Here is a 26033-nt window from a genome sequence, read left to right as displayed (position 1 = left end):
AATATAATAATATAACTAAAGTTAATATATTATATTTTATATTATATTTTTTATCAGTAAAAAAGGAGGAAGTGATACCTCAGCTCCATCGTTACTGTTTTATATTATATATAGATTATATAAACTTGTTTAGTAAAATTTAGATGAAATGACATATAAGGATATAGTAAAATCTTTATTTGGAATTAAATGATAGTAATTTTATCCCAAAAACCATTTTACCAAAAAAGGTCAAAATGAGTTCTTTCAAAATTAGATGTTTGGACCCAATAAACTTTTTCAAACATCTATTCACCAAACACCATTATTAAATATTTGACTAGTCAAAACATCTAAATTGATTCAAATCTCTAATTTTATTCCAAAAAGCTTTTTTGCCAAAAAGGGCAAAAATAAACCTTTTCAAAATTAGTTTTTTAAACCCAATAAATTCTTTCAAGCCAGAATCGATGTCGATCCCGCCGTCTTCATCTTTGCAATTCACATACTTCATATCTCCAGCAACGGCAACGCCAAACAATTCATATTTCCCGAAGCCCTTTCATCTCCAGCAACCCGTTTATACATCTTCGCAATTTCAGCAGGCACACCAATTATTTCAGAGAGATGCTCAAACAATTACTCTAGAAGCACTTGAAGGCGTAAAAGCAGCCATTGCTAGCAGTAAGATTCATGAGCATTAATAACGGTCAAAATCTGATACAACGGTCACCCCCCCCCCCCCAATTTCCAATCTGTTTTGACCTAATTTCACTTACCCAAAACGTACCGTTTTGGTCTCCTCTGAAACTCACCAATACGCACCGTTTCACTTATTCCCCCACCTCACCAATCCGCACCGTTTCATTCATCTTCTACCTCACCAGATTCCCTCCTTCATCCTTGCCTTAGCCACCAAGAGTTACCGTTTGTCCTTGCCACAGCTCAGCAACAAATTCCTCAACAAACTCTGTCATTTTGCTATTCTGTTATATCTCCTATTTTGTTTTCTTGTAATGGCTCTGCCTATTTAAGCATTCCTTTGTTTTCTTCTTCAATTAATGAGAATCAGGGTTATTCCATTCCTCTTTTCTGCATCATTCTTATGATGGTATCAGAGCCAATTCTGCTCTAAAACTCTGAAAAATATCAGCTTTAATGGCAAATAATAATGTCATCACTGTCACCAGTCCTTATCATTTGTCTGCAAATGAAACTCCTGCTCTGTCACTAGTCACACAACCTCTCACAGGTTCAAACTATCATCAATGGTCCAGGATTGTAAAGGTTGCTTTTTTATCAAAGAACAAGTATGCCTTTGTTGATGGCACGATTCAGGCGCCGGCAGCCGGAGATCCAATGAACAATCAATGGGAAAGGTGTAACAACATGGTAATGTCATGGATTCATCATGCTGTATCTCCATCCATTGCCAAAAGCATCATGTGGTTTGACAAAGCCTATGATATATGGGCAGATCTAAGGGAAAGGTTCTCTCAGACTGATTCTCTAAGGATCCTGGAGCTGAGGAGAGAGATACACAGTTTTAAGCAGGGAATAAGCAATGTGACAGACTACTACACAAATCTGAAGATTTTGTATGATGAGTTGTTGAATCTGAGGCCAGTACCAAGATGCAGTTGCAATCCTGCTTGTAGCTGTGATGCCTTGAAGCTTGTAAGGAGCCAACAAGATTCTGATCAAGTGATGACCTTTTTACAAGGGTTGAATGAGAAATACAGCAGTGTATGCTCTCATGTTCTGCTAATGAGTCCATTTCCATCTCTCAACCAGGCTTTTGCACTGTCTATTCAGCATGAGAGGCAGTTTGGCCTTGATGCAAACAAATCTGAGATCAACCAGGAAGGAATGATATTTGCTGGATCTGTTACTAACAATCAATCCAGGCCAAGTGGAAATGGAAGCAACAGAAACAACAACCAGAGAGGCTCAGGCAAGAAGGGATGGAACAGAAACCAGGCAACCTGCACATATTGTGGAAATACAGGTCATACTGAGGACATTTGCTTCAAAAAGCATGGCTATCCACCTAGCTATGGCAACAAGAATGGAAGAGGTGGAAATAGCAACAGAAACAATCAATCCAGGGCAAACAATGTTGTCAATCATAAGCAAGACAGGGAAGACACAAACTCAGGTGAGGAAGAAGGGACTTTTAATTCAAATGAAAGATTCACACTGTCAAGGGAGCAATATCAGAAATTGGTGGCATTACTACCACATGATCCCAGCAACAAGGCAACCAGCTCCAACAGTACTGTAAACACCCTCACCAAACATGAAAGCAATGGTATCACTCTAAACCTCACTAATATGAAGCTTGATAAACCTTACTGGATAATTGATTCAGGAGCCACTGATCACATTATCTGTGACCCCAAGTTTTATAGTGCTTATGATAAGATAGATGATTGCAGTATAAATTTGCCAAATGGAAATGCTGTGAAAGCCGTTTATACAGGAACTGTCAAGCTTGGCACGCAACTGACTTTGCATAATGTTTTGTGCATCCCTAGTTTTGAGTACAATCTCATATCAACTAGTAAACTTATACAATCAAATGAGGTTTGCATAGTGATAACAGGGTCCATGTGTATGCTACAGGCAACTACAAACTGGGAGAAGATTGGCTTGGCTAAGGAAATAGGAGGCCTATATTATCTGGAGTACCCTTTACCCTTATCTAAAAGTTGTAATGCTTTTTCTTTTTCAATCAAAGCCAACACTTGGCATGCTAGATTAGGACACTCTTCACTTGAGAGACTTAAAAGACTCAAGATATCTTGTACTGATTTACATTCAATGAATGAAAAGCCTTGTGATATTTGTCAAAGAGCCAAACAAAAGAAACTTCCTTTTCCATTAAGTGAAAGTAATGCCAAAAATTCCTTTGATTTAATCCATGTTGATATTTGGGGGCCTATAAGAGAGTCCTATAATGAAAAACACTATTTCCTCACCATTTTAGATGACCAAAGTAGATACACATGGATCTCACTGATGCAAACAAAGGGTGAAGCAGGACAATTGTTACAACAATTTTGCACTTATGTGCACAGACAGTTTGACAGAAGGGTGAAGGTCATAAGGTCTGACAATGGGCCAGAGTTTCTCATGAGGGATTTCTATGTAAAAGAAGGCATAGTGCATCAAACATCATGCCCTGAAACACCTCAGCAAAATGGCAGAGTTGAAAGAAAGCACCAGGAAATTATGAACATCACAAGGGCCATCATGTTACAAAGCTCCCTACCTAAATCCTATTGGCCTGATGCTGTTACCCATGCTGTCCACATTATGAACAGGCTACCTTCTTCTGCCATTGAAAATTCAACACCTTATGAGAAGATGTATGGTGAAAGACCTAGTCTGGATCACCTAAGAGTGTTTGGTTGTCTTGCATATGCATCCACTCTAAGCAGAAACAAAGACAAGTTCACTGACAGAGCAATCAAATGCATTTTTCTGGGATATAGAACTGGCACTAAAGGATTCAAGCTAATGAATCTTACTACTAATGTCATTTTCTTTTCCAGGAATGTCAAATTCTATGAGAATGTGTTCCCATTTCAGGAGAAGGAGTCTCCAAACTCTAACAAGTTTTGCAGCGATGAAGAACTTGACATCATACATGATGCCCTTCCAATGCATGAAGATGAGGAAGAAAATGAGCCACCTGAGCACCCTATTATCATTCCCAATAATGATGTTGATGACACAAAACCAAATGATGATACAGGAGGGCAACACATTCTAGACAACAACCAGCCTGAACTCATTGGCACCAGGAAATCAAACAGGACCAGACAGACCCCAACCTACCTCAAAGACTACCATTTAGCACTCATACAAGGCCTCACACCACCACCCTTGTCAAACACACCACATCTCCTATCCAAACACCTATCCTACTCCAAATTATACAAAACCAAACAAGTGTTCTCCATAAACATCACTTGTCACCAAGAACCTAAGTCCTATCACAAGGCAAAGCAAGAAGTAGAGTGGCAACAGGCAATGAATGAAGAACTAATGGCACTTGAATCTAACCACACATGGGATATTGTCACATTACCTGATGGAAAAAGACCAATCACTTGCAGATGGATCTTCAGGATCAAGTACAAGACAGATGGAAGTATTGCCAGGTTCAAGGCAAGGCTTGTGGCAAGGGGATTCACACAGCAAGAGGGGATTGACTACACTGCAACTTTTGCTCCTGTGGCAAAATTTACAACAATTAGAACACTGTTAGCAGTTGCAGTTGCAAGACAATGGGATATTCAACAACTTAACATCAATAATGCTTACCTGCATGGTGATTTGGATGAGGAAGTCTACATGACTCTTCCCCCTGGAATCACAGCCACTGCTCCAAATCAAGTTTGCAAACTGAACAAATCCCTCTATGGGTTAAAACAGGCTGGCTGGCAGTGGAATTTGAAGCTCACTCAAGCAATCAAGTCAATTGGCTATAAACAATCTGCTGCTGACCCCTCCTTGTTCACCAAACAGAGATCTTCTCTCTTCAGTGCCATCCTGGTTTATGTGGATGATGTCATTTTGGTTGGCAATGACACTCACTCCATTACAATTACCAAACAACATCTGGACAAATTGTTCAGCATCAAAGATCTGGGCTCCCTACATTACTTTCTTGGTTTTGAATTTTCCAGAAATTCCAAGGGCCTCCACATGTGCCAGAGGAAATATATACTGGAGCTCCTTCAAGACCTTGACTTCCTTACCTGCAAACCAGCTTCCTCACCTGCTTTGCCAAATCACAAGCCTTCCCCAAATGCCTCTCCCTTGTCCAATATCACATCCTACAGACAACTCATTGGAAAACTCTTATACATCACCCACACTCGCCCTGAACTCTCTTACATTGTCAATACCCTTTCCCAACACCTAAACCAGCCAACCACTGATGACTTAGCCAGAGCTCATCGAATCCTTCGCTATTTAAAGGGCACTATTGGCTTAGGCTTGTTCTTTCCTGCTGAGAACAACTTTCAACTTCAAGCCTTTTCCGATTCCGATTGGGCATCTTGTCCTGAATCTCGACGCTCCATCACAGGATATATCGTTTTTCTTGGAAATGCCATCATCTCCTGGCGATCAAAGAAACAGAGCACTGTTTCTCGCTCTTCATCAGAAGCAGAATACAGGGCCTTAGCCTCCACATCTTGTGAACTTCATTGGCTCACTAATCTCTTGAAAGACATCACCTGCACCCCCTTGACATCTGCAATGCTGTTTTGTGACAACATCTCGGCCCTTCACATTGCCCACAATCCTGTGTTCCATGAACGAACTAAACACATAGACATTGACTGTCATGTGGTTCGTGAACGGGTCAAATGGGGATTACTCCGTCTCATGCCAATTCCTTCCTCTCTGCAATTAGCCGATCTCTTCACTAAAGCCCAACATTCCCCTCACCTTCGATTTCTCCTTTCCAAACTTGGCTTGCTCAATCTGTACCAAGTCAAGTTTGAGGGGGAGTAATAACGGTCAAAATCTGATACAACGGTCACCCCCCCAATTTCCAATCTGTTTTTGACCTAATTTCACTTACCCAAAACGTACCGTTTTGGTCTCCTCTGAAACTCACCAATACGCATCGTTTCACTTATTCCCCCACCTCACCAATCCGCACCGTTTCATTCATCTTCTACCTCACCAGATTCCCTCCTTCATCCTTGCCTTGCCACCAAGAGTTACTGTTTGTCCTTGCCACAGCTCAGCAACAAATTCCTTAACAAACTCTGTCATTTTGCTATTCTGTTATATCTCCTATTTTGTTTTCTTGTAATGGCTCTGCCTATTTAAGCATTCCTTTGTTTTCTTCTTCAATTAATGAGAATCAGAGTTATTCCATTCCTCTTTTCTGCATCATTCTTATGAAGCATAAACCAGAAACAAAAACAAAAAAGAAATCTGTTCCTCGAAAAGCTGCAGGCCAGCGTTGGGAGGATCCAACACTTGCAGAGGTGCCGGAAAACGATCATCGGCTATTTTGTGGTGATCTTGGAAACGGAGTGAATGATGAGGTTCTTTCGAAAGCATTTTCAAGGTTTCCTTCATTTAATATGGCCAGAGTAGTGAGAGATAAGCGGACTGGAAAAACAAAGGGATATGGATTTGTTAGCTTTTCGAATCCATCTGATCTTGCAGCTGCAGTTAAAGAGATGAATGGAAAATATGTTCGATTAAATTGAGGAAGAGTAATTGGAGGAAAAGGATAGATTATGATGCAATGGAAAGACAGAAGAAACACAATCAGAAGAACCCTAGGGTTTCCAAGAAGAGTGTATTGCACAATTGAAGTGAAGTGAACAAACAAATAAATTAATAATCTCCTTAAAATAATAATTTCTTCAGGTCCCGATTTGAACCGGTTTAAAAAATGATCAATTTTAATAAATTAATAAGATTATGATTTTTTTGGAACAATCCTTTATAAATACCTTGTGATCGGTTGCTAAATACTTTTTTTTTACCATTCTCATAATTTTGATCAAACACTGAAAATTCTCTCTCCAAAATCATAAACCCGAACAATAATAATTGAAATTATAAAAATAATTAATGTGTGACAACCCGAACCCCGGAAATGGATGATTAAGAGTCGGAAATATTAAAATTTACATTTTTTTTATCAAAGAAGTCATGAAAATAATACGTATTATAGAGGTTTTTATTAGTGATGGAGGTTGAGATATAAGAGTTCTGACAATAATATAGTTGATGAGAAAGTTTGTAGGGATAAGGTGCATATTTACCCCATACGTATGAAATAGCAAAATTTTAAGTCTATGGTTTTAATAAAGGTGCAATTTTGGGCCTATTGGATGGAAATTTAAACACCGTTAAATTTATATTCAGAATCATATGGCTCCATTCCCACCTTCTTTCCCAGAATCACGATTCTCCAGATTTTCTGGTTTCCTTCTTTTTCTTCCCCTTAGTTTGGATTTTGATTCTACGGATTTTCTGGTCTCATTCTATTTCCCCATAATCACGATTCTGTAAATTTTCTGCTCTCCTTCTCGTTCTTGTCTTTAATCATGATCATTATCTCCTCCTTTATGGAAATTATGCATCCTCTCCTGCAATTTCTACCATGAAATCATTTTCAATTCCAGGTCTTATTTCTTCCCAGCTACTATGTTTTGAAGAATGAACTAGCAGTATGGCTAATTCTATGTTTGCTATGTTTTGAAGAATGAATCTTCAAGGAGCTGGAACTAAAAAGGATTTTAGTGAATAATAGGCTAAAACCAATAATGAATTTTTCTTCTCTTCTCACTGGTTTTCTGAAATCGATTTCAGATTTAGCTAATGGACGGGAGACGAAGAGCTTTGCAAATGAAACAACATAGATTCAAAAATTAAAGGACGAAAGGATAGCAGAAAATAAGGTGGAATAAGAGGAAAGGAAGACAAGAGAGCGGGATACAGTTTAAACTTTTCTATCCAAGAGACCCAAAATTGCACTTATAGTAAAATCATAGACCTAAAAAATTTTGCCATTTCATACATAAGGGATAAATGTGATCTTCTCCAAAAACATTAGAGGCAATTTTGCAACTTATCCCAAGTTTGCATGTATGAAAAAAATTAGAATTTATATCACCATGTTTCGGCCAAAATTTATTGGTTTTCTAGTGCCAATAAATATCCTCCTGCTCCAACAAATGATTAGATTGGAACATGCAGTAATACAACTCTTTACAGATTCATTATCCTCAACTTTTAATCGATCTAAAACAGATTTACAGTATAAATTTCGAGAACCTCGACTTGACTCATAGCTAGACCAGTTTACGGGTCTAAGTACCCGCCCAGCCCGCTTAGCCTCGTGTTCCCTCGATCGAGTTTGGATATGAAAATTTATCTTTAGAACCAATCTGGTCCAAGCCCATTAAAGCTCGTCTTTCTTTTGGGCGGGTTTAGGATTTATAAAAATAGTACGGGCCTAGCCCGGCTCGGGCTGCCTGTTAATATTAATTAACAAATTTATATATTTATATATTAATATTTATTTTTAAGTATAAATTTAATTTTTTATTATTAAAAATTATACATATATATTTAGGTTATGTGGACTGAGATTGGGATTTGATTTTTGCGTCCGAATCCAAGTCCGAACCCGCTTAAATTAACGGCAGATTGGACGTGGCTGAACTTAGGCTGAGCATTTTTAGATAAAAACTCGTTAGATCCGAACCGAACACGACCCATCCCACGAACTGGCCTACTCACATCTCCACCTTTCCAATGATGACTATATATATATATATATATATATATATATATATATAGGGTAAATTACACCCATGACCACTCAACTTTACCCATTTTAATATTATGGCCAATCAACTTCAATTCTTAACGGTATGGGTATTGAACTTTACACTTTTTAACATCGGTGGTCACTCAATTTTAACTAACACCTCAAAACGACCGTTAACGATCTCAAAATAAAAATATTCAAGAATTAAAATTGTTCAGAACGACATTTACCATGAAAGCACATTTTTTATTTTCCAAAAACGATATGATGTACACACATTGTTTATTCAATTCATTACAAACACAGTAGCAATTAGATTTAGATTAAGATTTGTTCGAAGATTAGTTTACATTTTGGTAGTAGAAGAACCATCTCTATTCCGAAGATTCAGCGAGAAGATTAAGTAGCGGATTCGACCCTGGAGCCTGACAACTCTAATGAGGTTTGAGGAGAGGATTGACGATCCGAAACTCTCATGTCGTTTTGAATGCTTCCATGCTTTTTATTCTCTGTAAACTTGTATCAAATTCACACTTCATGTAATAAAGTTCATGCAATTCAATATATTTTTATGTAGCACTTCTGTAAATGATCCGAAGTAGGTTCTGGTGTTTTCATTAAAACGTAGTTAAATTCAATATCTTTACAATGAAACTTTGTTGAACACTTAGGCAAATTCATTTTTAAGGATGATATGATCGTTAAGTCGGCTTATCGGAAATAAGTATTAATTTGGTTAAGGTAGCAATCTAACCCGACCGTAGGAGGATTGTCTGCGGTTCAAAGCCTTTTAATTGAAGGAGTTTGCGTTATTACACTTTTATAATTTATACAAAGTTTGTTTTCTTTGCTTAATGCAAACGAATACAATTAATCTCTTATTTTAAACACTAAACGTTTCTGCTTTGTAATTAATATTCAAAACAGAATTGATTTCTAACATTCTACATATATTCTAACCTAATTCTTATTTAATCAATCTCAAAACCAATTTCAAATAACGATTATCTATTTTATAAACCTTAAGTCGTATTTAAACTACATTTAAATAAGTTTTTGTGAAAAAAACGTTACCTGTGGGATCGATATCTTTTTATTACTACAAGTGAAACCGTGCACTTGCGGAAATCGCTCAACATATCACTTATTGAAATACTTCAACAGTAAATTTTATCAAATGATATGATAATATTTTGGATACCACAAAAGCCAAATGAGTGTAATTTTTAAATTCACCCTCAATCTATATAAAAAAAATCAATTTGATCTTTTTTTTAATTTAAAATATTAATTATTGGGACCATTTAGAACCTAAATAATAATATATTAAAAAATTGTTTTTATTTATTTGATATAATTTAGATATAATTATAAATAAATTTTGGTAAATTCTATGGTTACTATGTTGAAAAAAAAGTAATAATACTTTGTTTTAGTATCCGATAGTAATTAGACATGTGTCAATGAAAATAAAGTTAATTAAAATTAATAAAAAAGGTAACCTGCTATAGCAGGTAATATTTAATTATGGAATTTTAAAAATTATTAATTACATGGTAAATAATATATGAGTCCCTATATTTTAATCTAATCACTATTTAGTCATTATATGTTAATAATACACTATTCAGTCCTTAATTTTAGCTCAATTCAAGAGTTTATTCCTTTTTAGAGGGATTGATCTGTTGAATAATTTAACAATTTAAGTGACAAAACAGTTGATCAAAATAAAAAATAAGAAGTAAACAACATATTATTAAAATATGAGAACTAAACAATATGTTAGATATTTAACATATAGACTGATAAAATAAAAAATTTACGTAAAACTCTATTTTCACAAGGTTTGTGAATTTGTTTCTCCTAAAATAAAAAGGTTACCTAAATTTAGCAAAACTATACGTAAATTAAATCTAAAAATAAAATATTTACGCAAAGGTTTTATATAAAACTCTAATTTTCACAAGGTTTGTGGATTTTTTTTTCTCCTAAAATAAAAAGGTTACCTAAATTTAACAAAACTATACGTAAATTAAATCTAAAAATAAAATATTTACGCAAAGGTTTTATATAAAACTCTAATTTTCACAAGGTTTATGGATTTTTTTCTCCTAAAATAACAAGGTTACGTAAATTTAGTCAAACCTTACGTATATTATGTCTAAAAATAAAAGATTTACGTAAAATTCTATTTTCACAAGGTTTGTGAATTTCTTTCTCCTAAAATAAAAAGGTTATGTAAATTTAGTCAAACTATACGTAAATTATATCTAAAAATAAAATATTTACGTAAGTTCAAAGGTTTTACGTAAAATTCTATTTTTCATAAGGTTTGTGGATTTTTCTCCTAAAGTAAAAGAGTTACGTAAATTTAGTTAAATCTTACGTAAATTATGTCTAAAAATAAGAGATTTACGTAAAATTCATAGGTTTTACGTAAAACTCTATTTTTACAAGCTTTGTGAATTTTTTTCTCCTAAAATAAAAAGATTACCTAAATTTAGTCAAACTATACGTAAATTATGTCTAAAAATGAAATATTTACGTAAAATTCAAAGGTTTTACGTAAAACTCTAATTTTCACAAGGTTTTTGGATTTTTTCTCCTAAAATGACAATGACGTAAATTTAGTCAAACCTTACGTAAATTATGTCTAAAAATAAAAGATTTACGTAAAATTATCTCTAAAAATATAAGATTTACGTAAAGTTCAAAGGTTTTACTTAAAACTCTATTTTTCACTAAGTTTGTGGATTGTTTCTTATAAAAGAATAAAGTTACGTCAATTTAGTCAAATTTTACGTAAATAAGGTCTAAAAATAAAAGTTTTACGTAAAGTTTAAAGGTTTTACGTAAAACTCTATTTTTTACAAGCTTTGTAGATTTTTTCCCCTAAAATAACACGGTTACGTAAATATAGTCTAACTTTATGTAAATTATGTCTAAAAATAAAATAGTTATGTAAAGTTCAAATGTTTTACATAAAACTCTAATTTTCACAAGGTTTGTGGATTTTTTTCTCCTAAAATAACAAGGTTACGTAAATTTAGTCAAACCTTACGTAAATTATGTCTAAAAATAAAAGATTTACGTAAAATTCATAGGTTTTACGTAAAACTCTATTTTCACAAGGTTTGTGAATTTTTTTCTCCTAAAATAAAAAGGTTACGTAAAATAAAAAGGTTACGTAAATTTAATCAAACTATACGTAAATTTACCTAAAAATAAGATTTACGTAAAGTTCAAAGGTTTTGCTTAAAACTCTATTTTTCACTAAGTTTGTGGATTGTTTCTTATAAAAGAATAAAGTTACGTCAATTTAGTCAAATTTTACGTAAATAAGGTCTAAAAATAAAAGTTTTACGTAAAGTTTAAAGGTTTTACGTAAAACTCTATTTTTTACAAGCTTTGTAGATTTTTTCCCCTAAAATAACACGGTTACGTAAATATAGTCTAACTTTATGTAAATTATGTCTAAAAATAAAATAGTTATGTAAAGTTCAAATGTTTTACATAAAACTCTAATTTTCACAAGGTTTGTGGATTTTTTTCTCCTAAAATAACAAGGCTACGTAAATTTAGTCAAATCTTACATAATTATGTCTAAAAATAAAAGATTTACGTAAAATTCATAGGTTTTACGTAAAATTCTATTTTCACAAGGTTTGTGAATTTCTTTCTCCTAAAATAAAAAGGTTATGTAAATTTAGTCAAACTATACGTAAATTATATCTAAAAATAAAATATTTACGTAAAGTTCAAAGGTTTTACGTAAAATTTTATTTTTCATAAGGTTTGTGGATTTTTCACCTAAAGTAAAAGAGTTACGTAAATTTAGTCAAATCTTACGTAAATTATGTCTAAAAATAAGAGATTTACGTAAAATTCATAGGTTTTACGTAAAACTCAATTTTTATAAGCTTTGTGAATTTTTTTCTCCTAAAATAAAAAGATTACCTAAATTTAGTCAAACTATACGTAAATTATGTCTAAAAATAAAATATTTACGTAAAATTCAAAGGTTTTACGTAAAACTCTAATTTTCACAAGGTTTTTGGATTTTTTCTCCTAAAATGACAAGGACGTAAATTTAGTCAAACCTTACGTAAATTATGTCTAAAAATAAAGATTTACGTAAAATTATCTCTAAAAATAAAAGATTTACGTAAAGTTCAAAGGTTTTACTTAAAACTCTATTTTTCACTAAGTTTGTGGATTGTTTCTTATAAAAGAATAAAGTTACGTCAATTTAGTCAAATTTTACGTAAATTAGGTCTAAAAATAAAAGTTTTACGTAAAGTTTAAAGGTTTTACGTAAAACTCTATTTTTTACAAGCTTTGTAGATTTTTTGTTCTAAAATAACACGGTTACGTAAATATAGTCTAACTTTATGTAAATTATATCTAAAAATAAAATATTTATGTAAAGTTCAAATGTTTTACGTAAAACTCTAATTTTCACAAGGTTTGTGGATTTTTTCTCCTAAAATAACAAGGTTACGTAAATTTAGTCAAATCTTACGTAAATTATGTCTAAAAATAAAAGATTTACGTAAAATTCATAGGTTTTACGTAAAATTCTATTTTCACAAGGTTTGTGAATTTTTTTCTCCTAAAATAAAAAGGTTACGTAAATTTAGTCAAACTATACGTAAATTATATCTAAAAATAAAATATTTACGTAAAGTTTCAAGGTTTTACGTAAAACTCTAATTTTCACAATGTTTGTGATTTTTCTCCTAAAGTAAAAGGGTTACGTAAATTTAGTCAAATCTTACGTAAATTATATTTAAAAATAAGAGATTTACATAAAATTCATAGGTTTTACGTAAAACTCTATTTTTACAAGCTTTGTGAATTTTTTTCTCCTAAAATAAAAAGATTACCTAAATTTACTCAAACTATACGTAAATTATGTCTAAAAATAAAATATTTACGTAAAATTCAAAGGTTTTACGTAAAACTCTAATTTTCACAAGGTTTTTGGATTTTTTTCTCCTAAAATGACAAGGTTACGTAAATTTAGTCAAACCTTACGTAAATTATGTTTAAAGTTAAGAGATTTACATAAAATTCATAGGTTTTACGTAAAACTCTATTTTTACAAGCTTTGTGAATTTTTTTCTCCTAAAATAAAAAGATTACCTAAATTTAGTCAAACTATACGTAAATTATGTCTAAAAATAAAATATTTACGTAAAATTCAAAGGTTTTACGTAAAACTCTAATTTTCACAAGGTTTTTGGATTTTTTTCTCCTAAAATGACAAGGTTACGTAAATTTAGTCAAACCTTACGTAAATTATGTCTAAAATTAAAAGATTTACGTAAAATTATGTCTAAATATAAAAGATTTACATAAAGTTCAAAGGTTTTACGTAAAACTCTATTTTTCACTAAGTTTGTGGATTGTTTCTTATAAAAGAATAAGGTTACGTCAATTTAGTCAAATTTTACGTAAATTATGTCTAAAAATAAAAGTTTTACGTAAAGTTTAAAGGTTTTACGTAAAACTCTATTTTTTTCAAGCTTTGTAGATTTTTTCTCCTAAAATAACACGGTTACGTAAATATAGTCTAACTTTATGTAAATTATGTCTAAAAATTAAAGATTTGCGTAAAGTTTAAAGGTTTTACGTAAAACTCTATTTTTCACTAAGTTTGTGGATTTTTTCTTATAAAAAAATGATGTTACGTAAATTTAGTCAAATTTTACGTATATTATTTTTAAAAATAAAACTTTTACGTAAAGTTTAAAGGTTTTACATAAAACTCTATTTTTCACAAGCTTTTTAGATTTTTTCTTCTAAAAGAATAAGGTTACGTAAATTTAGCCAAATTTTATGTAAATTATGTCTAAAAATAAAAGTTTTATGTAAAGTTTAAAGGTTTTACATAAAACCCTATTTTTCACAAGCTTTGTGGATTTTTTCTTCTAAAATAACAGGGTTACGTAAATATATTCTAACTTTACGTAAATTATGTCTAAAAATAAAAGATTTACATAAAGTTCAAAGGGTTTACGTAAATTTTTCACTAAGTTTGTGGATTTTTTTCTTATAAAAGAATAAGGTTACGTAAATTTAGTCAAATTTTACGACGTAAAGTTTAAAGGTTTTACGTAAAACTCTATTTTATACAAGCTTTGTAGATTTTTCTTAAAATAACACGGTTACGTAAATGTAGTCTAATTTTACATAAATTATGTTTAAAACAAAAAGATTTACGTAAAGTTCAAACATTTTACGTAAAACTCTATTTTTCACTAAGTTTGTGGATTTTTTCTTATAAAAGAATAGAGTTACTTCAATTTAGTCAAATTTTACGTAAATTATGTCTAAAAATAAAAGTTTTATGTAAAGTTTAAAGGTTTTATGTAAAACTCTATTTTTTACAAGCTTTGTAGAATTTTCCTAAAATAACACGGTTACGTAAATGTAGTCTAATTTTACGCAAATTATGTTTAAAAATAAAAGATTTACGTAAAGTTTAAAGGTTTTACGTAAAAATCTATTTTTCACTAAGTTTGTTGATTTTGGCCCTGTTTGGGAATTAGCTGTTAGCTGATTACATTAGTTGTTAGCTGTTAGCTGATTAAATTAGCTGATTTGACTAGCTGATTTGACTAGACCTGTTTGGTAAAAATTAGCTGATTGATAATAGCGGTTTGTGCAAAAAGACGAATAAGGGCATTTCTTTTTTTAATACATAAAAATATACATAAAATAATTAGGGTTAAAGAAGTCCATTAATTTTAATATTGCAAAAGTCTAATTGAAAAAACTCATAAAAGGAGCTTTTTCTAAATTAGCGTTTTCATCCCAAAACTCTCTCCCAAACCTCTCTCCACCAAACACTCCAATCAACGTTTTCAGTGGTCAAACCGCTAAAGTTGGTCAAAACCGCTCTTTTTTATCCCAAAACGCTCTTTACCAAGGGCCTTTTTCTTATAAAAGAATAAAGTTACTTCAATTTAGTCAAATTTTACGTAAATTATGTCTAAAAGTAAAAGTTTTATGTAAAGTTTAAAGGTTTTACGTAAAACTCTATTTTTTTACAAGCTTTGTAGATTTTTTCTCCTAAAATAACACGGTTACGTAAATATAGTCTAACTTTATGTAAATTATGTCTAAAAATAAAAGATTTACGTAAAGTTCAAAGGTTTTACGTAAAACTTTATTTTTCACTAAGTTTGTGGATTTTTTCTTATAAAAAAATGATGTTACGTAAATTTAGTCAAATTTTACGTATATTATTTTTAAAAATAAAACTTTTACGTAAAGTTTAAAGGTTTTACATAAAACTCTATTTTTCACAAGCTTTTTAGATTTTTTCTTCTAAAAGAATAAGGTTACGTAAATTTAGTCAAATTTTATGTAAATTATGTCTAAAAATAAAAGTTTTACGTAAAGTTTAAAGGTTTTACATAAAACCCTATTTTTCACAAGCTTTGTGGATTTTTTCTTCTAAAATAACAGGGTTACGTAAATATAGTCTAACTTTACGTAAATTATGTCTAAAAATAAAAGATTTACATAAAGTTCAAAGGGTTTACGTAAAACTCTATGTCACGGGGTCGGAGTTTTCACGTAGAGGCAACTCCCGTGCGGCACCTCAAGTCGGCCAGGACTCCTTGAGGTCAGCCTTGTCATCTCCGTGCTCACTGGTTTTTGCCCTCCCATGGGCTCATCAGGGGAGCGGGATCAGCTCCCGAACCAGTTTAGTGCCTAGATGCACACCCTTCCGTCGGCAACTCAGGAGAGGATGCCATCTAAATAGCACGTACTCAACCTTATCGCTAATCCCGCATCCCACATTTCAAGATCAACCAGCAAGCACCCGCATCGTCTACGCGTCACGAATTCGGGTCGTGACCACTAAGTTTGTGGATTTTTTTCTTATAAAAGAATAAGGTTACATAAATTTAGTCAAATTTTACGACGTAAAGTTTAAAGGTTTTACGTAAAACTCTATTTTATACAAGCTTTGTAGATTTTTCTTAAAATAACACGGTTACGTAAATGTAGTCTAATTTTACGTAAATTATGTTTAAAACTAAAAGATTTATGTAAAGTTCAAACATTTTACGTAAAATTCTATTTTTCACTAAGTTTGTGGATTTTTTCTTATAAAAGAATAGAGTTACTTCAATTTAGTCAAATTTTAATTAAATTATGTCTAAAAATAAAAGTTTTATGTAAAGTTTAAAGGTTTCACGTAAAACTCTATTTTTTTACAAGCTTTTTAGAATTTTCCTAAAATAACACGGTTACGTAAATGTAGTCTAATTTTACGTAAATTATGTTTAAAAATAAAAGATTTACGTAAAGTTTAAAGGTTTTACGTAAAAATCTATTTTTCACTAAGTTTGTTGATTTTGGTCCTGTTTGGGAATTAGCTGTTAGCTGATTACATTAGCTGTTAGCTGATTACATTAGCTGATTTGACTAGCTGTTTGTGTGGACCTATTTGGTAAAAATTAGCTGATTGATAATAGTGGTTTGTGCAAAAAGACGAATAAGGGCATTTTTTTTAATATTGGAGGAGGAGTCTATCTATTAGGGTTAAAGAAGTACATTAATTTTAATATTGCAAAACGCTAATTGAAAAAGCTCCTAAAATGAGCTTTTTCTAAATTAGCGTTTTCATCCCAAAACTCTCTCCCAAACCTCTCTCCACCTAACACTCCAATTAGCGGTTTCAGTGGTCAAACCGCTAAAGTTGGTCAAAACCGCTCTTTTTATCCCAAAACGCTCTTTACCAAACAGGGCCAATATCAATTTAGGCTTAACGTTTATAATATAGCATCAATTTAGGCCTCACGTACAAAATAGCACCAATATAGGTTTAACGTTTACAAAATTAAGTCAAAATTTACGTAAATTACGCCTAAAAATAGAAGATTTAAGTAACTTTCAAAGATTTTACGCAAAACTAAATTCTTCACAAAGTTAATATTTTTTATAAAAATACAGCTTTACGTAAATTAAGTCTAAATTTACATAGAATTAAGTCTAACTTTACGTAAATTATATCTAAGAATAGAAAATTTACGTAAAGTTCAAAGGTTTTACGTAAAACTCAATTTTTTGGGAAGTTACTGATTTTTTTTTTCTAAAATTACAACTTTACATAAATTATGTATAAAAATAGAAGATCTACGTAAAATTCAAAAGTTTTATGTAAAACTAGATTTTTCGCAAAATTAAAATAAAACTTTACTTAAATTAAGTCAAATTTTACGTAAATTATGTCTAAAAATAGAAGATTTGCGTAAAGATCAAAAGTTTTATGTAAAACTCAATTTTTCGCAATGTTAGTAATTAAAAAAATACAATTTTAAATAAATTAAGTTATACTTTACGTTAATTTTGTCTAAAAATAAAAATTTTATGTAAAGTTTAAAGGTTTTACGTAAATTAGAATTTTCGCAAAATTACTAATTTGTATTTAAAAAATAGAACTTTATGTAAATTAAATTTAATTTTATATAAAAAAGTTATCAAGATTGAGAAACAAGAAATTCTGGGAGATTAGAAGAAAAAAAAAAGGTTATAAATGGTGATTAGAAAAATATAATAATGAAGGAGAGTAAGGTTGAAAGAATTCCCAGAAAAAATAAAAAGTATAGGAGGTGTTAATTAGAAATCAATTTCTAACAAGGAGTTTAAGTAGCCGGTAAAATGGATTTAATAATTCAATGATGAGATTCTAATATTTTTTAGATCAAACGGTGTAAAACACAAAGTAACTTTACTTTGTTTTGTGACCAAGTAACAGTAGCCCACACCAGAGTAAATTTCTGTTTAAATTCCTTAATTTTAATATTTGTACGCTAAGCTAATAAAACTGAGAGATATATAAAAAATTTGCTCTTGTTATGAAATAAACACATAAGCTTTGTATGGGAATAGTAAGCTTTACCACCAGGACATTTTAATGACTATGATAAGAATTGTTTTTAGGCTTTTATATACAAACACATCTAATAAAAAATTTGGATCTCTCCGCAGCCTTCGGCTCTAGGCCTGGACACTCCTGGCCTAGACTCAGAGCCGGCCCTGATGATATATTAACTTAATAAAATGGTACGATGATTAGATGATATATTATATTGACTAGATTAACGGTTAAAATGTGTTAGTTTATTTTTGTATATAGTTAGAAAAAAAATTGACTATGTAAAACACTTCCATTTTTTTGCCAAAAGAAAAAAAATAAATAAAAAGAAAAAATTATGTTCTCTAATGAAACCAACAAATTTTTACTTTTGGGTTGCGATTTCTGATTTGGCCGTTAACGAAGAATTAAAATTGTTTAATATCGTATTTACTATAAAACTATATTTTATATTTTTTTAAATCATCATTTTTTAACTTTCTTTTTAATCATCAAATAATATTTAAATGATTTCAAATCTAAAAGGTTTGAAGAATTGAAGTTATTTAAAATATAATCAAATTCTTATAAAAATTTCATTTTGATATCATTAACGGCTAAATTAACAACATCAATATAAAAACCATTGATTTTACAAATTTTGATAAATATAATCCTCATTTTGCAAAAAACATCACAATCTTTTCATATGCAAATCTATGTAACCATGTGTTTTTTTTTTTTTTTAATTAAGCCAATTTTTATAATTTCCATTTACCAAATTCATTGGATACCGTCACAGAGATCATGAGCTTTATATACAGCTTGGCATAAGAATAATAAATATTATTAGAGCATCTCCAAGAGATCTCTTACTGCACTCTTTAAAAATAATATAAATAATTGGCTCTTAATGATTTAAGAGTTACTAAGATATATCATCTCCAACAATACTCTTTATATTCACTCCTTATTTATTATTTTGTTATTAAGATTATTATTTATTGTTACATTTACCAATAGTGTAAGGAGAGAGACTCATCAATAATAAATTATCAATAAAAAATGAAGTTAAGAGTCACTAAGAGGTGGAGAGAGGCTCTCTATTAATAGAGAGGATGAAGATGCTCTTAGTAATTTGAGGAGCTATTAAGAAGCTGTTGGAGTGGATTTTTTACTCTCCCTTTTCAAATTTTAACTTAAGAGCCAATATCATTAACGGCTAAATAACTTCAATCCTTCAAACCTTGTAGATTTGGAATCATTTAAATATTATTTGATGATTAAAAAAAAAAAAGGCAAAAACCGCAAAAAGGATTGTGAATTTTGGCTTCTATATACAGCTTGGCATGGGTAAATTACAGCTATAACCTTTTAATTTTGATGTTATTTTTTTATGATCCATGAACTTAAAAAACTGACATAACAATCCATAAACTTTACTTTTTACTAATATAATTCATTATAAAATTAAACGGTTTCAAAACGATAGTTGATAACCATGAAATGAAAACTTTTAAAAATTAAAGTTACTATGTCATGTTTTCTATTTTTCAAATCACCATTTATAAAAAAAAAAAATATCTCTCTAAGCAATCGTTTTTACTATCCTAATAAAAAATTTAAAATTTAAAACAAAAAAGTTTAAAAATTAAAATTGTTTAAAATATCATTATTATCAACTCATGGTACAAAAATTAAATAACTTTTATGTTTGTAAAGAGAAAAGCTAGGGAATTTTTATATCCGATTTTAAAGGGATACGTGACAAATTTAATCCGAATATTTTAAGCGAAGTGCAGATTTAGTCCTAACGTATAAAATGGTGCAAATTTAAAGCAAGATCAATTTTAGCCTTGTGCTATCGAAAATTTGAAAATAATGGTTTGACTGTTATTTAACTGTCCTATCGGATCTTAAAAACAAGTTTGTCGATAAATTGAAGTAATTTCGTACATTTTTTGTTGGTTTTTTGTAACTACATAAATAACACAATAAATATTTTAGATAGTTTTAAAAAATTATGATTAACTTTTATATATATATATATATATATATATATATATATATAACAGATTTAGTTTTTATCATTTTAACAAAATTTTTATAATTTTAAACCAGTCAAATCAGTTTTTTCTAATTTTTCTATAGTGCATCACTAATATCGATATTGTTTGGAAATATATAAAGTTAAAAATGTTAAGACTGAATCTATGCTCTTCTTAAAATGTTAGGGATCCTGATTTTAAAATTTAAGACCATAAATGTAGTAAATCCAAAGTAAAAGATCATGGATGTAATTTGGCCACTTGCCATGTTATAGTCGGCAACTCTTTGTTGGTATATTATGTTTATGGGCAACAACCCAATATACTTTCTTTGATTTAATCATAAAGGCATTGACAGTGACGAAAATTAGGGAAATTAGGGACAGTTTGTTTTTCTGTTATTGTTGGAAAAAACAGTTTTTTTTTTTAAAACAGAGATTTATTGCTTTTATAAAATGCTATTTTTCAGGTATAAAATGTAAATAGAAAGTCACTAACCAAACACTTAAAACTCTCCATTTTGAAATGAAAGGCAAACATGAGCATAAAAAGTTCGGTGAAAGTGTTTTAAAGTTGCTCGGATTAATTTATTTATTTGGTAAACTCATTGAAATCGTGTGATTTTGGATGGGATTGTTTGCATATGGATGAATTTATGTGAAATAAAGTGTGCGAAAGTGTGAAATATTGTGAAATAGATAGAAATTATGTTAAAGTCGATGAAATTGTGTTAAGACTGTTTAAACTGTGATAAGTGGCTTAACGCTTTTATGATTTAAAGTAAATAAAATTACGTGTAATTGATCTTTTTAAAATTGATTAAATTGTTTGATATTGAATTAGATCGAAATTATGTGTATTTTGGATGGAATTATGTGAAATCGTTTTGAAAATTGTATTATTTTGTAGGGTGTCTGATACGGGGTTAAATTATTTAATAGTGGAATAAATTGTGTAGAAATTACGTTAAGTTGTATGAAATTGTGTTATTTTTGTTGAATTTGCGTGAAATTGTGTCGCTTTGTTTTCTATTGAAATGTATTTTTTAATTTATTTTTAATTTGTTTTTGGTAGATTTGGTATGCATAGTCAATATTGTATTTCTAGTGTAGAGATTGATAGTGAGACACGTGTGTTTGACATAATAATTTTAGATTAAGGGAGTGTTTGGTTGCTCATTTTCATGTTTCTATTTATCTTTTCACTTTAAAATGGAGAGTTTAAGTGTTTGATTAGTGACCTCATAGGTAAGTAGACCAAACATGCCCTAAGTGATTGTCAATTGGGGATGTTTCATAGGCATGTTTTGGTAATTTTCTGAAAGGCTTAATACATCATTTGCCTCCTGAACTTGTCCAAAATGGTTGATTGGCCTCCTGAACTTTCAAAGGGTCTGGATAGTCCCTGAACTTGCATAAAATGTTCAATTAGCCCCCTGAACTTGCGTAAAATATAATCAATTAACCACTCGGTTGTAAAAAGGTAAGTTAAATGCGGAAGATATGTTGCACACATCTTAAAAAAGTAAAACGACCAAGATCGGGGTATACGATTATAAAATTAGAGAAGAAAATGTTTTATAGTTGAATAAGTAAGAAATTCATTTTTAACATGTTTTAATCTATTTTGTGAAGTATGTAATAACATTCTAAGGCACGTGTAACATATCTTCCGCATTTGACTTACTTTTTTACAACCGAATGATTAATTGATTACATTTTACGCAAGTTTAGGGGCCTAACTGGACATTTTATGCAAGTTCAGGGGGCTATCGAGACACTTTGAAAGTTCAGGAGGCCAATCAACCATTTTGGACAAGTTCAGAGGGCAAATGATGTATTAAACCTTTCTGAAATTAGCTGATTTTAAGTTATCAGAATCAATTGGTACACTGTTTTACTATGGAACTGGTTCATCAAGTGGACATGTCATGCATTTATATTGATCTAGGTGGTGTGTGGTTGAAGTTTGACATTGAAGAGTTTTTTTATTATCAGTGTACGAGCTATTATGAAAATATGGCCTTTGTAACACCCTGGTCCAATACCATGTAGATATTGTCCGCTCTGGCCCAATTCCAATATATTGGGCCTCACGGCTTTAAAACGTGTCTGCATGTATTGGATTCACATCTTACTAATAAGCCCCAATCACTCTCTTTCCATTTCCGATGTGGGATTCAGTTCATTCCTGCCCCCATCGCCATCCCTTAGGGCCGCTCCTTGCTCAGGCCTTCTTACCCTGACGCCACCCACTCCGGACCGGGTCGTTACAGCCTTTCTGGTGGGAATGGAAGAAGATTGATTAACAAGTATTTTCGTTAGAAGATGGTGGCGAGGGTTGATGATTTAGTTGGTGCTTATTGTGACTGTGACGATAAGATTAAGTACATGTGTTAAGGTATTCGTGGTCTGTTTTTTTGAATGTTTTTCTATTAAGGAAAAAAGTTCCTAAGTCTGCACTTGTGCACCATTTTTATTATCAGTGTACGGGCTATTATGAAAATATGGCCTTTCTGGTGGGAATGGAAGAAGATTGATTAACAAGTATTTTCGTTAGAAGATGGGGGCTAAAGATTTTTTATTTGACGACAACCTAATGTACTTCCACTTTAGGAATGAGAATAATGATAGTGTCATTTAGATTCACAGGATATTCATTTCTCTCCAACTAACCAACACAAGCTTGGAAAATCTCCATGCCTATAATATGCCAAAAATGTTGAAAGAAACCGAGTTCAAACCGTCTGGACTTATTCGGGTGAATCTGAAAAATAGCAACTTTAAATTCATGCCATCCATAACCATACAACTCAAAACATCAATAGTATTACGAGATGTAACTTGGTTGGAAGGAACAATTTATTAAAATAAGTCTTAATACATCACCAACACTCTAAACTTGTCCATATTAGTAGATTGACTCCCTGAATTTGTAAGTGTCTCACCAGCTCCCTAAACTTGCTTATTCTGTAACAACTAAATACAAAAACCATAATACTAACTCGGATTAAGATGCAAAAATACCTTTAACGTATAAAATGATGCAATTTTACCCCTAACCTCGGAAGTCAAGAGCAATTTTACCCCTAACATTGATAAATTGAGTTAATTTGAGAAATAATTCATCAAACTGTCTTCTCGGTCATGAATTTTGTCATCTACACTTCACACGTGCGCCATTTTATCAGTAACAAATCATAAACATTTGTTGGGATGTGAAAAAAAAATATACTGATTTTTGTACGAATTGGACAAAGAAATTAAAAAAATTCACCAAATTTATAAATTTGCTCTTGGCTACTATGTTATGGGTAAAATTGCACCATTTTAGACGTTAGGGGTAAAAATACTCCTGACTCAAAACGTTAAGGGTATTTTTGCACCTTAATCCGAGTTACTATTATAATTTTTGTATTTAGTTGTTACGAAATAAGCAAGTTTAGGGAGCTGGTGAGACACTTGCAAAGTTCAGGGAGCTAATCAATTTTTATGGATAGGTTTAGGGAGCTGGTGATACGAAATAAGTAAGTTCAGGGAGCTGATCAGACACTTGCAAAGTTGAGAGAGTCAATCTACTATTATGGACAAGTTTAGGGAGCTGGTGATGTATTAGACCTTAAAATAATTTCTAGCAACCATTCCCATACCACTACATTCATCACAGAACATACATCATCATCATCAATAAGGTGCTCAATATTATTTTTTCTTTTCCTAGAGTTAACACATGCATGAAAAAATTTAGAATTTATGTCACCCTTTTTCAACCAAAAATTCTTGGCTCTTTAGCGCCAATAAGTATACTCCTTCTCCAACAAATGATTAAGTTGAGACTGGGCAATAATAAAACTCTTTACAGATTCATTATCGTCAGTGGCGAATACAGAACTGCTCGGCTGGGGGGCCAATTTAACACCAAGCCGAGCCGCCCAATTTTACACCAAGCAAAAACGTAAAAAAAAAGTAACGATATAAAAAGTAGTAGCTATACCAATAATTCCAATAAAAGGTAGTTAAAAAATACACCGCTTAAGAATTTTTTGGCCTGTGAAGGACCAAAACGACGTCGTTTTGGTCCTTAACAGGCCAAATACGGATGACTTGAGGCAGCCCAAAGCTGGACGCCTCAAGTCCGGGGGTGCTAATTCAGCACCCCCAACCTTAAACAATGGAGACAGGGGAGCCGGAAACCACCCCTACTCAGGGTGGTTCTGGCGGCCGGAGGGGCCCGGGCACCCCAGGCACCCCTGACTACGCCCCTGATTATCCTCATTTTTTTTAAAGAATGAAATTGTATTAAAGATAGGCAATTAAGACATTACAAGCAAATTGAGGAGGGACATTCACCCATTCCCCACATCCATGCATAGAAGCCACCATTCTTGCAAAAACGTGAGTTGAATGGTTCATTGACCGCTTTGTAAAACTAAGGTTTAATACATCATTTGCTCCTTGAACTTGTCCAAAAAGGTTGATTGGCCCCCTGAACTTTCAAAGTCTCCCGATAGCCCCCTGAACTTACATAAAATGTTCAGTTAGCTCTTTGAATTTGCGTAAAATGTAATCAATTGATCATTCGGTCGTAAAAACGTAAGTTAAATGCGAAAAATGTATTCCACGCAAGTTCAGGGAGCTAACTGAACATTTTATGCAAGTTCAGGGAGCTATTGAGACACTTTGAAAGTTCAGGGGTCAATCAATCTTTTTGGACAAATCAGAGAGCAAAGGATGTATTAAACCTAAAACTAATGGAACAACTTCCAATATCCTTGATCAATGATTGACAGTCACCAATGACTAACTCAAGACTTGATGAACTATTAGACTCCCATAGTAGAGTGCACACGAGCAACTGGAAATATGATTCCAAGAGAATATTATTCTATCCATTAGACTTTATCCGGAGCAGCGCTTCTCGTCATGACACCATCTCGGCCAAGAACAGACCAGACATGCAACCAAGGCAACTGTTCCCCGCAACCACAAACCCTTCATTCCTACTTATCTTTTAACCGATCTAAGACAAACTTACAACGTAAATTCTATTGGTGAACCTCGATTTGAACCCACGGCCCCATCTTTCCATCAATGAACTACACTGTGCCAATTCGTCCACATTTTCATTATCTTCTTTTTACTTCACTACTAAAGAAAATCAAATACGCAAAAGATATAATTAAATCCCTGAACTTTACATGTTTTAAAGATCAAGCCTCTGATCATTTATTTTTTCACATTGAACCCTCGATTATTGATTTTGTTATGGATTCGACCCTTATTTAATTTTTCATCGAGTTTGGAAAATGAGAAGATCGATTTGGCTATTCTAATTAGGGTTGGGCACAGTTCGGTCCAAGTCGGGGATTCATGAATCTCCAGTATTGGATTGAAATTCGGAGATTAATAAAAGGAAATCTCCAGGATTGGATTGAAAGAATAAATCTCCAAAATTGAATTGCCCCAAAATTTCAGTCCAGTCCAGTTCGGGGATTCGGAGATTCGGTTCCGGTCCAATTCAATATAATTTTTCGGTGATTCGAATAAATATCCAATAGTTTAGGTCCTAAAAAATAAATTAAAAATTTAATTTACAAGATAATAAAATATAAAATTTTATTATCTTACATAACTTGAAATAAATGATATTTTTTTAGGAAGTGAACAACATTCATTAAAAGTTACAGTCACTACAAAAAATTGTGTTTTTTGTGAGAAAATATTTCGCCACTAAATACTATTTTTTCGCCACAAAAGTCCTTAGTGGCGAAACCAAAGTTCGTCCTCAGTTCGCCATCATATAGGCG

The 26033-nt window shown here is 31.7% G+C and overlaps 1 protein-coding gene across 1 annotated transcript; it reads left to right on the top strand.

Moving 5' to 3' along the window:
* The first annotated feature begins 449 nt into the window (after positions 1–449).
* Positions 450–6224, top strand: LOC136215571 (uncharacterized). Its single transcript, XM_066002942.1, has 2 exons — positions 450–672; positions 5911–6224. Exons 1-2 carry the CDS (start codon positions 450–452, stop codon positions 6222–6224), a joined length of 537 nt encoding a protein of 178 aa, XP_065859014.1.
* The last annotated feature ends 19809 nt before the right edge of the window (positions 6225–26033 follow it).

Source organism: Euphorbia lathyris, chromosome 1, assembly GCF_963576675.1.
Source record: "Euphorbia lathyris chromosome 1, ddEupLath1.1, whole genome shotgun sequence".
Classification (NCBI taxonomy): Eukaryota; Viridiplantae; Streptophyta; class Magnoliopsida; order Malpighiales; family Euphorbiaceae; genus Euphorbia; species Euphorbia lathyris.
Note: the sequence above shows the minus strand (reverse complement) of the source record. Positions and strands in the feature narration are given on the sequence as shown.